The sequence below is a fragment of the Solea solea genome, chromosome 16 (genome assembly GCF_958295425.1).
Source record: "Solea solea chromosome 16, fSolSol10.1, whole genome shotgun sequence".
NCBI classification, from domain to species: Eukaryota; Metazoa; Chordata; class Actinopteri; order Pleuronectiformes; family Soleidae; genus Solea; species Solea solea.
Window position 1 is genome coordinate 21,561,964 of NC_081149.1, and position 14,936 is coordinate 21,576,899.

Here is a 14,936-nt window from a genome sequence, read left to right on the forward strand (position 1 = left end):
TACATGTTTGCGCAACATTCATAGTGAGGACACTCATGCATTCCTAACCTAACCTTAACCATCACAACTGAATGCCTAACCCTAACCTGAACCCAATACTTATCCTAACAAGTCTTCACCTCAAAAAGCCATTTTAAGAGGTCACACAAGGTGAGGACCAGCCAAAATGTCCTCACTAAGATAGCTATACAATAACACTCACACCCACAAACTTGTTTTTATATATTAGTGAGGACACCTCATAGACATAATGCATTCCCTAGCCCCATATACACTAACCTTAACCAATTAAATACCCGATAAAGTCAAAATGTCCTCACAAAGATACACGCGTGCAAATACGAGGATAGGCAGAGCAATGCACATTGCAGGTAATGACCCTGCACATTTTAAATATATGCAGTATCTCCAAAGGAGAGCCCCAATGATGAATCATTTATTAATCAATTCACAAATTGATTGCTATTTTGAAAATAAATAAATAAAAAGAAACAAGATTTTTTAAATTTTAACCAAATTAAAATCAGCGGTCTGATTTTTCAGTAAATTTGAATTATCTTGAGCCTTTGTTTGATGTAACAAAGAAATCTTTCAAACTGATCATTGTGTTTTGTGGACAAAGCAAGACATTTGAGATTTCAAGGTCTGGGAAACGATGATCAACATTCTCTGAAATTTCACGGCTTATTGGGCAAATAATTGCCATATTCATCGATGATGAAAATAACTGCTGGTTGCAGCCCTGCTCCTGCGTTACCTTCTCCTGCATAACAAACAGCACTGTGCCATGTGCACATACCACTTAATCCTGGGCTGCAGCAGTAAGTAGGTGCTGCTGCTGCAGCAGGGTTTTCAGATTTAAACGTCATTTGCAAAGGATGTGACAGCAGTATGCAGGTTCCTAATCTGCATCTAGTCACAGTTAGTGATATAAGGTTTTAGTCAACACTTCTTAAAATGTTTGAGTACTCTGTCAGCACCGGCCTTTTTATTTTTATTTTAGCAGCTTTTAAATATTAATCCCTTCGTGTTGGCTTTATGGATTTTTGTGAAAAGCTTATTTTATGACTAAATCCTCAGTGAATTTTGTGGGTTAAAACACCAGAGTCAGTGCTTGTATACAGTCGGGATGATGGGGATCATTGTCTGCATCTCTGTATCATAATTGTGCTTTGGAAGATAATTAAGATGGTAAAATCCAGAGGATGAGTGATTGTTTGAAGCATCAACATGTTTTAGTTCAGGATTGTTGCACTAATGGTTCTCTAACAGCATTTTAATAGTGTGGCTTTTTTTGTATGAATTTGTTTTGAATAATAATAATAGTAATAATAATAATAGTAATAATAATAATGATGATAATTAGCTTGCTTCAGTTGTCGTCAGCTATGACTAATATCACTGCAAAAACGAATGAATATTTTTATTATTCATGAAACTTCGGGTTACATTTTGAAGTAATTATTTTCTCCATAAAGTGAAAAATACCTGTGTTAATTTCACACATCCCAGGGTGTCATAATGACCAATTTACCACCTTTAGAAGTCACATGATTTGTGAAGAAAAGGACACAAACAATTCATATAAGGATCAAAATTTACAGATTAATGCTCTCCTAATCCAGCATTTCACAAATCTATTGGAGGAGACCCCCCCCGGAAATCTGGTCTGTCTTTATTTGTGATTGTGTGGTAAATTCCTAAAAAATATCATGGCCTTGAGAGTGGTGCAGTGTTATTTTGTCAGCATTACTATGTTCCTGATGATTGATAGTCGTTCTATTTGTAAAGATTTATGTTCTGGTGTGTTGTAGGAAAAGGGATATGAATCCTTCATCGTTTTATGGTCTTATTTTCGGTCCATATTGGCCTGCCCGAGGTGAGTCAGCGCTGGAGAAAGTATCGTCAGTGTGATTATGATAATGATGCTGATATAAGTGTCAAAAACAGACAAGCTTTTGGCGCGGCTACGGCGCTGCAGACGCTGTCAGACTGCATCACGTTTCTCTTTAGTTTTTCACACGACGCTTGGGGTCAATCAAAACAATAACAAAAGACCTAGTTTGATGATGTTTGGACGCAGTATGGGATCGTGGGATTTGTTGTCTCGTCTCATTTGGTCCCCCTCCCGAGTTTGGGGAGAGCTTTAGTGGCAGAATGAATGGCAGAGTTGTCGTGATCAACTAGTTACATTACAGTTACACACAATAAAATAAAAAGAACAAAAGACACTGGGTAAGTAGTAGTGTAGTTTGCCCTGGAAGTTAAAGCAGACACAATGACATCATTAAAAGGTGACCAGAATGAAATGGTTCTTTGGATTTAAATATTTAAATGATTAAAAAAGCACACTACCTAACAAAATGTATACCATTTTTGTTTTAGGTGTTTGTATTTCTTGGGTTCTCTCACTACATCTAATATACAATATTAAGAGTTTGCTCGTCAAAATAAACATCCGTGCATGTGCTGGCTTTTTGCCAGCTGTAGATTGACCTCTCAGAACCTTGTGCGTAACCTCTGCATGCTCTGATTAACCCACCACGAAGACGGATGGAAGAAAAAAAGCCTGCGCACCATAAAAGGAGATGGGCTGTGGCTTGTGCTGTTATGGACATCACAGAGCAGTCGAAGCTCTGAGTGACTGGAGGGGAGGGTGTTGTGGGTTTTAAGACAAGAAAAAAAATCTCCCTCTGGCTTTTATCAAGCGTGGCAGGAGGGGAGGGGAGGAGAGGAGAGAGGAGGGAGGGAGGGCATGAGGGGAGACATACTTTTCCAACCTCAGGGAAAAGAAAAAAGGGGATGGTTTTCAGTGGAAGAAGAAGCCAGGATAGTGTTTTTATCATACTGTCGATTTTTTAGTCGTAAGGAACAATGGGTTTCCTTGGCATCACCACACAGCTCAGTTTGTTTGTGTAGCTACTGGCTATTGCGGTGGTGAGAGGCTAAAGTCAGCAGACGGACTCGGACGTATGCTTGAAAGGTTTGCGGTGATGAAAAGGCCTCGCTTTTCTGTGTATGGAAAACATATGGTGTCTCGGGTAACACAACGGCTCTGTGCTTGTGTGCGCACACAGACGATGCATATGAATAGTTCCTACAACAGATGGTCCTCTTTATATTTGAAATATAAGATTAATTAGAAAAAAGTGAAAAAGAAAAGAATCTCAGCTGATTTTTTTGACTAACTGTTCTCAGACGCTCTCAGATTCTTGTTCATATTGTTTTAATTAGAAGTCCAGCAGCCCATTTGAACTTAAGCTCCGAGTGTCAAAATTCACTGTGGAAAGTTTGTGTTTGGACCAGACATCACAAAAAAGAGCATGTCATTATTTCCCATAATCCCTCTTTCCTCCCGTTAAGTCCCCCCCTTCTCTTTTTTCCATTATATAATTTTTCCTTTCTCTCGCTCTCCTTCAGACTATATGATGCTGCCATGTTAAGGCAGTGCTTCATTGTTGGCTCAGGAATGTGTGTGTGGACTTAAGGTTACTCTGTTTTTCTGTTCCACTGACAGCTCTCTCATCCTTCTCTCATTTTATTAGCCCGGCAATTCTTACACTATGTCAGCTAAGTCATGGCTATGATAAAACCTTTAAATGATAAAGCATACCTGTAATCAGCTGATGTCTTCGGACCTGCTGCATTTTCTCAGCACCTTTATTTTGATTATCTGCAATTTCAACATTTGATTTCATTTTCTAATGGTCAAATCTTATTTCAGGTGACTAGCTTATTTGAGTTTATTAAAAACACAATTTTCACTCTAGCTAATGGAAATAACTTCCATCTTCATCTGCATACAGTTGATCACATGCAATGACGGGACACACATCCAGGACACATCTAAATGCTGGGTGTGAACAGTCTTCCTCGAGATTGGCTCTCTGCGGATGGATGTTAATACAAAGTCTGAACAGGGCCTTTGAAATTCTCTGTTTATTTTATTATCCTTTGAGAGCATTTGTCATCACATCCAGTCCAGTTGGTTCAGGCTTGGCTGTGTTTTATTGAGCGACAAACATTGTGTTGACAGAATGAACAATGTCGTAGCCTTGGTTTTAGAGATGCTGCTTTTCCTGATGCCCTAAAGCAGAAAAATGTAATTTAGTGTGCATAATTTTCCATCACTGTTACGCTCTTACCGCTGCTACCACTGCCCGGCTCTCCTCGTCTTTCTCATTCAGGAAAAAGCCACTTGTCAAAACAAACGTTTTTTTAATCTCTTTTCTTTCTGCAAGTCTCTCTTCTTACTCTATGCTCGGCATTTTTAAAGTGTGTGATTCAGCTCCAGGCCTGGACACACCCTTTAGTGGCTGAGTACAGGCTACTGCATGTTTACATACGTGCATGTCCTAACATGTACATTTAGGCTTTGATTAACCTAGGCAGCCTATAGTCTAGGGCTTAACTTGTGAATTCTAATGGCTTATTTTCTCTGTCGTTTTTCTTTTCTGACATATTTTTGAAGGTTCTTTTTTTAATCATGGGATGAGAGAGATCCTTGGGGACGCAAAAACAAAATTCTTTTGTAACGCATAATTTGCCTCGCCACAATGAGAGTGGCAGTTGATGAGTTTTCCATATTTTTTTCCCCGTCCTTTTTCTATCCAGCCTCCATCTTCTGATGCCTGGCTCAGACCCCAGAAGCTGAAGCATTAGCTGGCTGTTTACAGTCATTGCAGTACTTACTACAACAGAACAATGAGCAGTCAGGCTAAAGGATTAGAGAAAGAGAAGGGAAGAGCTGATTTGTGTTTTTTGTCATTATAGTTTATGTCTAATTTAGCTGCCTGGAGACAGAGTGACTCTCAGAGTCATTCAACCCAGAACCAGCTCACAGCAAAAACCAGACCAGTGACTTACAGGTTTGGATCGTCTGTTTTATCTCGTCTGGTGTGGGTGAAGCAGCCTTCACCTCCAGACCTTATGGCCTTTTCCATGTTCCTTTGTCACTTCCTTCCTTTCACCTTGTGTCTTTGGCATTGAGACTAACACTTACACAAGGTGTGTTCATTGAAGCGGCAGCACAGCTATAAAGGATCTATGGATTGGCTTCTGCTGTTTATATACAGTAGTCGTAAGAGTGGAGAGAGGAAAAAAATAATAATCCTTGAGTCCTAGCTGATGCACAGTGAAACTGAATTATTGATGACCTCGAACACAGCCAGGACTACAACAACCAGCATTTTCACAATGCAGCAATAGCTGTAAACACGTCACACTTAACATGTCATGGTTCCTATTTAACTTTCTGTTTGTCCATACACGCAATACACATCTTTGTGTCTCAAACTCTGTATCGAATTTTCTGAGTCTTAATAATAGATGTGTTTTCTGTAAATATTTCATGGTCGGCTGACTGAAAACACATGCCTGACAGAGATATGGAGGTAGAGGGAGGGGGGGGGAGGATCACATGCTGGGAACACAGTGACTGAGTGCTTTAGTAGGGAGTGAGAGAAAGAGAGAGAGAGAGTGAAATCTAAGATGCAGGATTTTAACCCTCTCGTTTTATCGAGACGCGGCAGCCACCATAAAAGGCTCACAGTATATATGTTAAGTCATCTCCTCCTCTTCTCTTCTCTCCTCCCCTCTCCCCTAGGGCTCTCAGGATTCGACAGCAGGACAGGAGGGTCTGGTGGCCCCGCCCTTTGCAGCATTCCCCCCTCCACCCCCACCTCAGAACGGGCTCGCAGGGTCAGAGTTTGGCCCCGGGGCCATGTTTGGTGCTGGGGGCCAAGGAGCAGCAGAGGTAGTGGCTGGCGGTAATGGAGGCACCGCCGCTACCACCACAAACGGCAACAACAGCGTAAGTACTGTGTTCACAAAGCACTCGGTAGTTAACTGACAGAGTGAATGGGTTATCTTGTTCTGGTAATCATAGACTCCAAACCTCTGTTTTCCCTAATTTGTAGACATCTTGTTGAAGTTTTGAACTAAATCCAACTTCTGTGCTATTTTTTTTTTCTTTTTTTTTTTTACCAAATAAAATATAATAACAATCGTAAAGCCGGAAACCACTTTGGTCCAAATAGAAACATCTCAGCATCTGCTCCATAGATCTGCAGAAGCACCAACACTTTGCTGAAGACTTCCCTGCTCTCAGCGTTGGTGTCGATCAACAACATAAGCATAGTAACATTCAACTAAAACAAACAATTGATTTGCTACATTATGGCCGTTTCTCTGTGAGCAAGTTAGTAACCTGAACGTTGGCATTAATAAAACACTTCCACTGCACTTGAGTATTGTATGTATGGATGTACTGCAGCGTTTTAGTGTTGATATTTAACATAAATCATATCTCATTGACGCAAATGAAATCATAAGGCTTATTTTAAACTACAGCAATGTCAACACTGATGTGTGATGTGTGGGAATGTTATGTTAGGGTTACACCTGAAAAAAGACGTGAAGCAGATCTTTTCTAAAAGAATAATCATACTAATTAAACCAGTTATTAATATAACGATGATAATAATCTTTATTAACACAGCACATTTCACAAGTCCTTCGCCATAAAGAAATTAAATGCATGGGTGAACCTTAACTTATTTATAAAGTTGGAAAATGATAACACTCACATGATAATAAAAAATCAAGATGATAAGATCGAGATCTTTTCAATGATAAAAAACAAAAATGAGAATATAAAGATTGTTTGTTGGTTTGTACTGTTTATTTCCGATTATGCAAATAGTACAAGGCTTCACGATTACTGCTAAACAAAATCTTTGTACAACATAGTATAGAAAAAGAAAATAAATTACATATTTGAAAAGGAGTTCCTAATGACGATGATTTCTCTCTCTCGACCCCCACAGGGAAAAACAGATGAAACATCCCCGGGTGAGGTGGGTGTACAGTGTGGAACAGGAGGCGCAGGAGCAGGAGGCTCTGCAGGAGACTCCGCGGAGGCCAAAGGGACCCCCAAACGCCTCCATGTCTCCAACATCCCCTTCCGCTTCCGGGATCCAGATCTCAGGCAGATGTTTGGGGTAAGAAGCTGGGAATGTTGAGAGGCCCCATGTTTTTTTTTTAAGCAAGATCATCAATAAATCAATCTCAACCCTCCGGGTCTGTGGCAAAGAGTCGGGGAATGAGAAACACAAAGCAGAGACACTGTTGTGTGTTCTTCTAGTGCTAGGAAGGGAAAGTTGGCTGCTATGTGTGTCAGTGTGTGACTGACCAAGAAAAAGGGAAATAAGGTACAGAGCTCAGTTCAAGGCTTGGGGACCAACAGCAGCACGTTGACATGTGGAAAGTTGTCTTTTGTGTAATAGTGACCCCTAGTGCAAAGTAATTGTAACTTGCACAAAGTCAAGCTTTGTAGTAAATCCATCTGAGAAGTAAACCAATCAAAGATGTTCATAATGCATTTAATCTTATTTTTCCACTCATTTCTATTTTTTATTGTGTTTGCAGCAATACGGGAAGATTCTGGATGTAGAGATTATTTTCAATGAGAGGGGTTCAAAGGTAAGTGCACAGATGACTCACTGAAACAACTGTCACTGACAGGTATTCTCGCCATCCATGTTTTTCCCGCTGGTATTCACACGTTACTTTGGAGAACATCTGTATGCAAATGTAGTTATCTATTCAACAGCTTCAGGATGCACCTCAATAATCTCATGTGCCCCTCGCTGAGCACAAACTAATTTAACCTCTGCTGTGTGCCACAGGGATTTGGCTTTGTGACGTTTGAGACCAGCGCAGATGCAGAGAAAGCCAGAGAAAAGCTCCATGGCACATTGGTGGAAGGTCGGAAGATTGAGGTAATTTTCCCCTCTCTCTCTCCCTCTCTCTCTCTCCCTCTCGTCTTCTGTCTTTTCTCTGAACTCCCATCGTAATTCTGCTTGATCACTCACTGCTAGCTAGCTCCCATTCTCCCTTTAGTGTTATGCTCTGATGCAGCCCACTGGTATCTCACTCCCTGGTCCTCTGCAGTGTTTTTTTTTTGTTTCTAAATTTTAAAAGATTTCTTTCCTCCTTACTTGTCATTGTTTTGTGGTGAGAATGATTTGGGGGTGCAAGAACTTTATAAGGCATGATATGTTATGTTTTCTCTGCAGCATTTTTTTCCCCCCACATCAAGCTGTTGCCTCTTCACCTTTTTTTTTTCTTTTTCTTTTTTTTATTTCTCTTTACTGACGAGCAACTTGTAGCCACACTGATGTTTAAAACTTTTTCTGCAACAATTGGAATGATGTCTGTGTAGTTGGCACCGGAGGGCATAAGAGGAACACAGTGAAAGGATGATGCATGGCAGATTGCAGTCAGATGCTCTTTTTTCCCCCCTCCCCTAGTGTAGAAATCCTTCTGTGTTCCTCTCTCCTGGTGTTGTGGCTAAGTGGTTGTGACAAGCTTATGGCTCCTGGTGCAACAGCAGCATGCTGGGAAATCACAGCAATACAGATGCATGTTCACTATATTGGACGTCTGGTTTTCTTAACAAAGATCTGTACACTTGGGGTTTTTATATATGTGTGTGAAGTCTCTGTTGTGTGTCCTAAGGTCATTCATTTTCTGTATGATGCAGTTGTATTTTAATTTGTGACATAAGCATGTGCTGCGATTTTGAAAGCAGTTTTTCCTCCTTTTCATTTAATTGGGGTTTCAATCAGCCAGTTGTTCACCTTGGATCTCTTAATGGCAGCCACTGTAAGCCAGGATTTCTGCATGGGCTTACTGTGGTGATTTCCTTGTGGTGTGTGTGTGCGTGTGTCTGTGTCTGTGTGGGGGTGTGTGCGAGTCGGTCCTTGCATGATGGATGAGGCTGGCTAGACCCTTTTTAGTTCTGTACTCTCCGTTCTGCTGCAGTGTAGTCGAGAATGACAGACAGCCACCTGTATCCACCGGTACTATAAACTCCCTCCACCACCTCCATCCTTAAGTCAGTTCGGCAAGCTGAATGAATACTGATCGAGCCAATGTTCCCTGCATCGAGTCAACAACCTGCGTTGCTTTAATCTTATTCTGTGTTTTCCCCCAAGTTTTGCATGAGATGAGTCACTTTCATTAATCAATGAGCTCTTCTGTTCTGTGTTTTCAGTTGTCACGTTGCATGTGCCCTGTTGTGCTGCAGTCATGGTGTTGGGCTGTGGCAGGTCATGTTATCGGCTGCATTGTGGACCAGCAGCAGTGTGGGGTCGTGTGTTTTTCTCTGTCTGTTTGTGGTGCATGGGCTTGAAGAGACAAAAGGCTGGCGCAGGACAAACCCGTGGTTTTGTGTTTACACATACTTTTCACTGAGGAGAAAGCGCTGGACATTTCTATTCGCGGTGATGCTCTTTGGCAGTTCTCCCTTCATGCAGATGCTCCTGGCGTAGCTCTTACTTTAATTGGTCACAACGTTTCAGAGTTTGTTGGACTATGTTTTACGAGATGAATATGGCCCAAGGAGTAATCATATATTCCTATTGTAATTCAGAAACTCTGAAATAAAGGCCTACTCTATACCATTGCTATATTAAATATCTTTAACTGTGTAGTTCAGTCCTTTTCACTGGCATGGGTTTAGTTGACATATCGAGTGTGTGCATGACTTGTGTTTTATCCTGGCAGTCTGTGGCATAACTGAGGCCGTTCTGCATAGAGATGGATGTTATTTTTCTTGCATGTTTATTCTCTACAGCTACTTTATGCCATTACGTTTTGTGATGGGACTGGTCCAGTTACTATGGAATTTTTAAAAGGTGAATTTATATTTTAAGCGAGTGTTTGCTATCTTTCACTCGAGTGCTGACATTTCCTTGTTCTTGGTGCATGCCAGTGGGAGACAGTCATTCTTCTCCAAGCCTAGCTGCCCGTAGATTGCATGGATATAGTCTCTGTGATATAGAAGGGTAATTATTGTGCTTAAAGTTACACTGTACTTCTCTTTGTCTGGAATAAAACTCTGCGCTTTGAAGAAGTCAGTTTCCTGTGCACTTCCAATGTATCCATGTAAGTGGCTCAACTACAGCTCACTTTGTCTCTACCTGCTTTTCTGCGACCCATCCCATCACCGCTCTTCCCATATATAGAGTCCATTAGACCTATATTGGTGTGTCAGTGTGTATTTAACCCCCAAAAATGCATCTCCACTCTATGCACCGACATGAGTGGCAACACTGTCTTCACTCATAGCAGTTGGCTGCCACTGACTTGTGTTGCTTTGACCTGAAGCCTATATGTGCAATCACATATGTAAACACACTTCATTCTATTGCTACAATTAGGCGCTGTTGAGAAAGAGTGTTAAGGTCCCTGTATGGTCTCATTTACACAGCTGTAAACCTCACTCGCACAACCTGACGATTATTTAAATCACGTAGACTAATGTCTTTTTATCCGCTAAGTACACTATTAAGCTTTCTTGACCCATTTTTTAATGGATGGCAGTTTGAAAGTCTAAAAGAAATATTTAAAAGGGGAAGCTTATAAAGGCTATTTTTTTTTTTGTGATTTTAGTTAAACCGTTCTTTCTCTGGGTTCTCTGCATTCTGACAAAAGAATCGAGCAAATTCAGATGTTATTTACTTCAAAAGACCGAGTATTGGACATAAGAATCTGTAGGTTTACTCGGTTTATTTATCTCCCGATCTGCTCTCTGGTGTGCAGACTATAGTGTGAAAAGATAATGGCAACTCCTGTAGAGACGGGAGCACAGTCGGTTACAGCGAGTGCTCACATAACTGCTGAGAGGGAGAGAGGGAGGTAGCACACGGAGACCATGCAGAACCTTAAAGACACTCGTTCGCTAACTCCCGCTCCAGGGTTGCGTGTCTGTGGTGGATCTTTGTGGCTGGAGTGTTACGGGAAGTGACAGCTCCTCTGCAGCGCAGAGTTTTAGACAGACGTGTCAACGCAATAGTGCAAAGTAGTTGAGATGTGGTGCAGCAGCTCTGCATGCACAGGGGGAGGCGGAGGGGGGGCACTGGGGCGCTGGTGATATCTGGATTAAAGTGTGTCATCATCACAGCATGGATGTGGTGAAAAGAATAAGAAGAAGTTGTGTCTGTGATTCTGCATGCGTGACCATGCACACACTCACCAGCCATCGCTCCACACAGCTGGCCTTATGTCAGTCATTTTCATTCACTTTATCAACATTTTTGGATGAATATCATTTTTAAAATTTATTTTGAGAGGTTGAATTGTTAAGAATTTGATCTTGAGTTGTTGAAATGGCGATGGGATGGCGATGGGCCTGAAGCGCAGGGTTTCCCAGCACCTTGTGTCCCAGTTTTCACAGATGAACCCCTTTCAACCCTTCCTTGTTTGCTTTGAAATTAAGCAGTCCTGTATTGTTTTGCTATCAGAACTTTCTGTTTCTGCATGAACTGGCTCAGGAAAATCTCTTGAATGAAATGTGTGAGTATCCGTGTGTGTGTTTGCTTTGTACATGAGTGACAAATGTAGAAAAGCCTGAAGGAAAAGGGGAAAGAGAATTTGTACTTTGCCCTTTCCAAAACCTTTGCTGTCTGTTGTGTTTCAGCTCTGTTCTTTCTCTTCCTCATCACGTCATTCTGTTATCGCCAGTCGTGTTTGTCTCTCTGTCATTTTGTTTTTTATTTTGAAAATGGTCTATAACTGTTGTTTCGAACTCTTAACATTCTATTTTGCCACCATCTCTGTCGACCTCACTTTGTTTTGACTCATGTCCTTCTATATTTTATCAGTTTTCTGTCTTCTCTCCTATGTTTATCCCTTGGTATGTTATTTTGTGGTGACTGGTAAAAGATGGAAATTATAGCCACTCTACCCACAGCCATTTTAAAAACACACACTTCTTTTGTGGCCTAACTTTACCTCACAAGAATGAAGTATTGCAACAGTTAAGTACATACCTGTGCTTGTGCTTTTGAGTGGAATAGAATTAGATAGCATTTAATCAAAACTTTGCTACTCTGCTCTTATGATGGAGCGTGGTGTACACATGTACCCGCTTATCTGGCTTTTCTGTGGAGGTGTTTAAAATTGCTGCATTGGTGAGGCTAGTTTTTTCTGGGTAAAGCCGAGGTTTTCTCCATATCTCCATTCTCCTGTACCATGTCTTTTGTTCTCTAGAGCACCAAATAACTTCCTTTCACTGTTCTGATTGTTGTATTGATGCTCAGCTGCACTATGCACTGAGAGCTAGCATCCTCTCTACCCTCTCCTCCTCTTTCTTCTTCCTCTTTACACTCTGTTCTGAGCTGTAACACTGCTGCTGTCAGGTTCTTAACATGGGGGAGGGGCGGGGCATTTAGGTTTCATTTGTTACTCGGATTATTTGTTCCTTTATTTATTATATTTTTTCTGTTTCCCTGACGACTTCTGTGTGTTGTTGTCAGTCTCCATGGTAACCACTCGCTGTTTCTACGGCAACGGTAAGTTGTGTACAAACATCTATCACTGAACTGACCCCCCCCACCCCCCACCCAACCCACCCCTAAAATGGGCCTTTGATACAGTATTATGTACAGTAGACTAAGTTAAGTTACGTACTTTTATATTAACCATATGTCATAACCGTAGAGCCAGTGCAGTGCCCTATGAAACACACAGACAGACGATCGCAGCGTCTTCCTTAGCATTAATATTTTGTCCACATGTCCGTCCCCTACCATGTCATTAACACCTCAATGCAAATGAAAGAATGTAATCACCTTCCTCTATCAAATCACACCGCTCTCTCCGCTCCGTCTGATTAATTCTCCGTTGGACATGTGTTTAGTTTGCCCTGTTCCTAATGACTTAAAATCAACAGAAATGATGTGAAGCTTTGCTCCCTGTTGCTGCCTACAACTGCTTTGAGTGAATGCAGACCTCGATGCTGCAGGACAAATAACACTGTGCTGGATTAGAACGTCTTTGATTTCACTGACCTGCCTGCTTTTAAAAGAGTCCTTTGTCAACTGTTAGCCAATTGGATGAGGTGTGCGTTAGAAAATGACAGAAACGTTCCTGCCTCTGTTTACTGCCAAGACAAAGACCGTTGCAGATGTACATACATAGACCAGCTCAGTGTCTTATCAGGAAAGGAAATCAACTGGGGAACTTTTGCTATTTATGCAATAGAACATCTTAAGAAACTGTAAAAAGATTTGGGTTCCACCAGCTGTTCATGCATGTATTATTATGAAATATATACATATCAAACCTCATTTAATTTACTAAATTGGATTGCAAACTCAAAAAAATAAGTCGGCTTCCTTAGGCTCGCAAATACATTTTGGCAATGTCCAATCAGCAACAATTGAATTCATAAAGAGACAGTTTTGGTTATGTCACTTTGGGGATAATGTCATCCCTGTATGGCATCATTGACTCATTTAGTCAGAATGTTTGTTCCACAGTTTCCAACACCATTAAACGGCATTTGTCAAGTTTATTATGCCATTTTTTGACCATACTCTTTATGATGGTTTGACTCCTAAAAGTGACAGTTAGTGGATGTAGATATGTAGGCAGTGGTACATATCTGTAGGTAAGAAGTAGCTCGTTTTTTATTTGTTGGCGTGTAAAACGTCAGTTTGAACTGAACTGTGTCACAAATCATTCCCCATTTACTACAGTACATCCGCCACATCGTGTCCTCAAAGGTTCCACCAAGTATTTATGACAGCCATTAAAATGTATCATACTGCATTTATTTTATACGGAAGATGAAAAGTGATAAAAAAAGAAAGAAAAAAGAAAAAAGGACCCGTTAGGAATCTCTATGTAGAGCCGGCTTCAGTCTGTCTGTCAAAGCAGGAGGTAGTGAGCGAGGGAGTGATTTGAGACACGGCCACCGTGTCGTGTCACCATATGCATCTCTAAACCGATATGGGGTTTACCTTTCAGTGTGTTGGGGTCTCTATTATGCTGCCATTTTGTTTTCTCTCCTTTGGTTTGGTTTCTCGTAGTGGATTGTCTGTGTATTAGTCCTTGTAGTAGTAGTTGTAGTTGCAGTGTGTACTGGTCTCAGTTTGTGACACACAGTTCTAATGCCTGGCATAGTGACTCATGTTTATTTTATTTTGTTTCTCTCCTTTTTTGGGAATGAGGATTGCTCTCTCTCACTCTCACATGCTCCCTCTCTTTCTTTCTCCCTCTCTCCCTCCCTCTCATTCTCTCTCTCTCTCTCTCTCTCTCTCTCTCTCTCTCTCTCCTCCATCCTTTGGTGCTCTGTTTCTCAACCCACCAATGATATTTTCAGGAGAATGGTCACCAAATCTAATTGCTTTATTTGAATGATGCACCTTGGTATACATGTTGTGTTTTCAAACAGTAATTGTTATTAGTTATTTTATGTTGCTCATGTAAACTCCCCCCCTCCCCCCCTGTTTTCTCTGTCTCTTCACTCCATCTTTACATCCCCCTGTTTTTGTATATGGACTGGCTCTGTCTCTTTTCCTCTCACTTGCATCCTTTTTTCTTAACTTCCCTGTCCCATCTTTGTCTCGTATGTGTTCGTACGTGGGAGTTCTGCGATTGTTTTAATTGGTCTCTATGCTGCATCCAACGCTTGCTGACTGGCTGAATTTTTACTTTATTTCTTTACTTTTTTTGGTTTGTCACTCACTCTTGGTCATGTTATCTGCCCATATTTGGCTGCGTGTAATTTCTGTTATATGATTATTGATTTTGTCAAACAAATGTTTTTGCACCCCCTCTTTCTCTCCCTTGTATTTATTTTTAATATTTCTTTTTAGGTATGTAAACCCCACAAGTTTGGTTTCATATGGAAATGTGACTTCATTCTGTCCAGGTTTTAATGTTCAGACTGGACTGGGAGGGCAAAAGTGGGATTAGAGAGGCTGAATGTTTTTATTAATCATCCTTAACACTTAAAGAAGACTGACCTTCATTATGCTCTGTTGATTTGCATGTGTTACTGTCAAATGTTTACCCAACTTCACTTTAATGTGCCTTACACAAACACTGGTTCCAACACAGCTGATTGCCCACCATTAGTATCG

The 14,936-nt window shown here is 41.0% G+C and overlaps 1 protein-coding gene across 5 annotated transcripts in view; it reads left to right on the forward strand.

Moving 5' to 3' along the window:
• The window catches only part of LOC131475354 (RNA binding protein fox-1 homolog 2-like), a 53,623-nt gene that overhangs the window by 26,794 nt on the left and 11,893 nt on the right, over nt 1-14,936 (forward strand). For all 5 annotated transcript variants that reach the window (XM_058653423.1, XM_058653424.1, XM_058653427.1 and 2 more), the window contains 4 exons: nt 5,606-5,812; nt 6,828-7,001; nt 7,429-7,482; nt 7,689-7,781. In XM_058653423.1, coding sequence (XP_058509406.1) covers nt 5,606-5,812; nt 6,828-7,001; nt 7,429-7,482; nt 7,689-7,781 — 528 coding nt within the window. The remainder of the gene's footprint in view (nt 1-5,605; nt 5,813-6,827; nt 7,002-7,428; nt 7,483-7,688; nt 7,782-14,936) is intronic.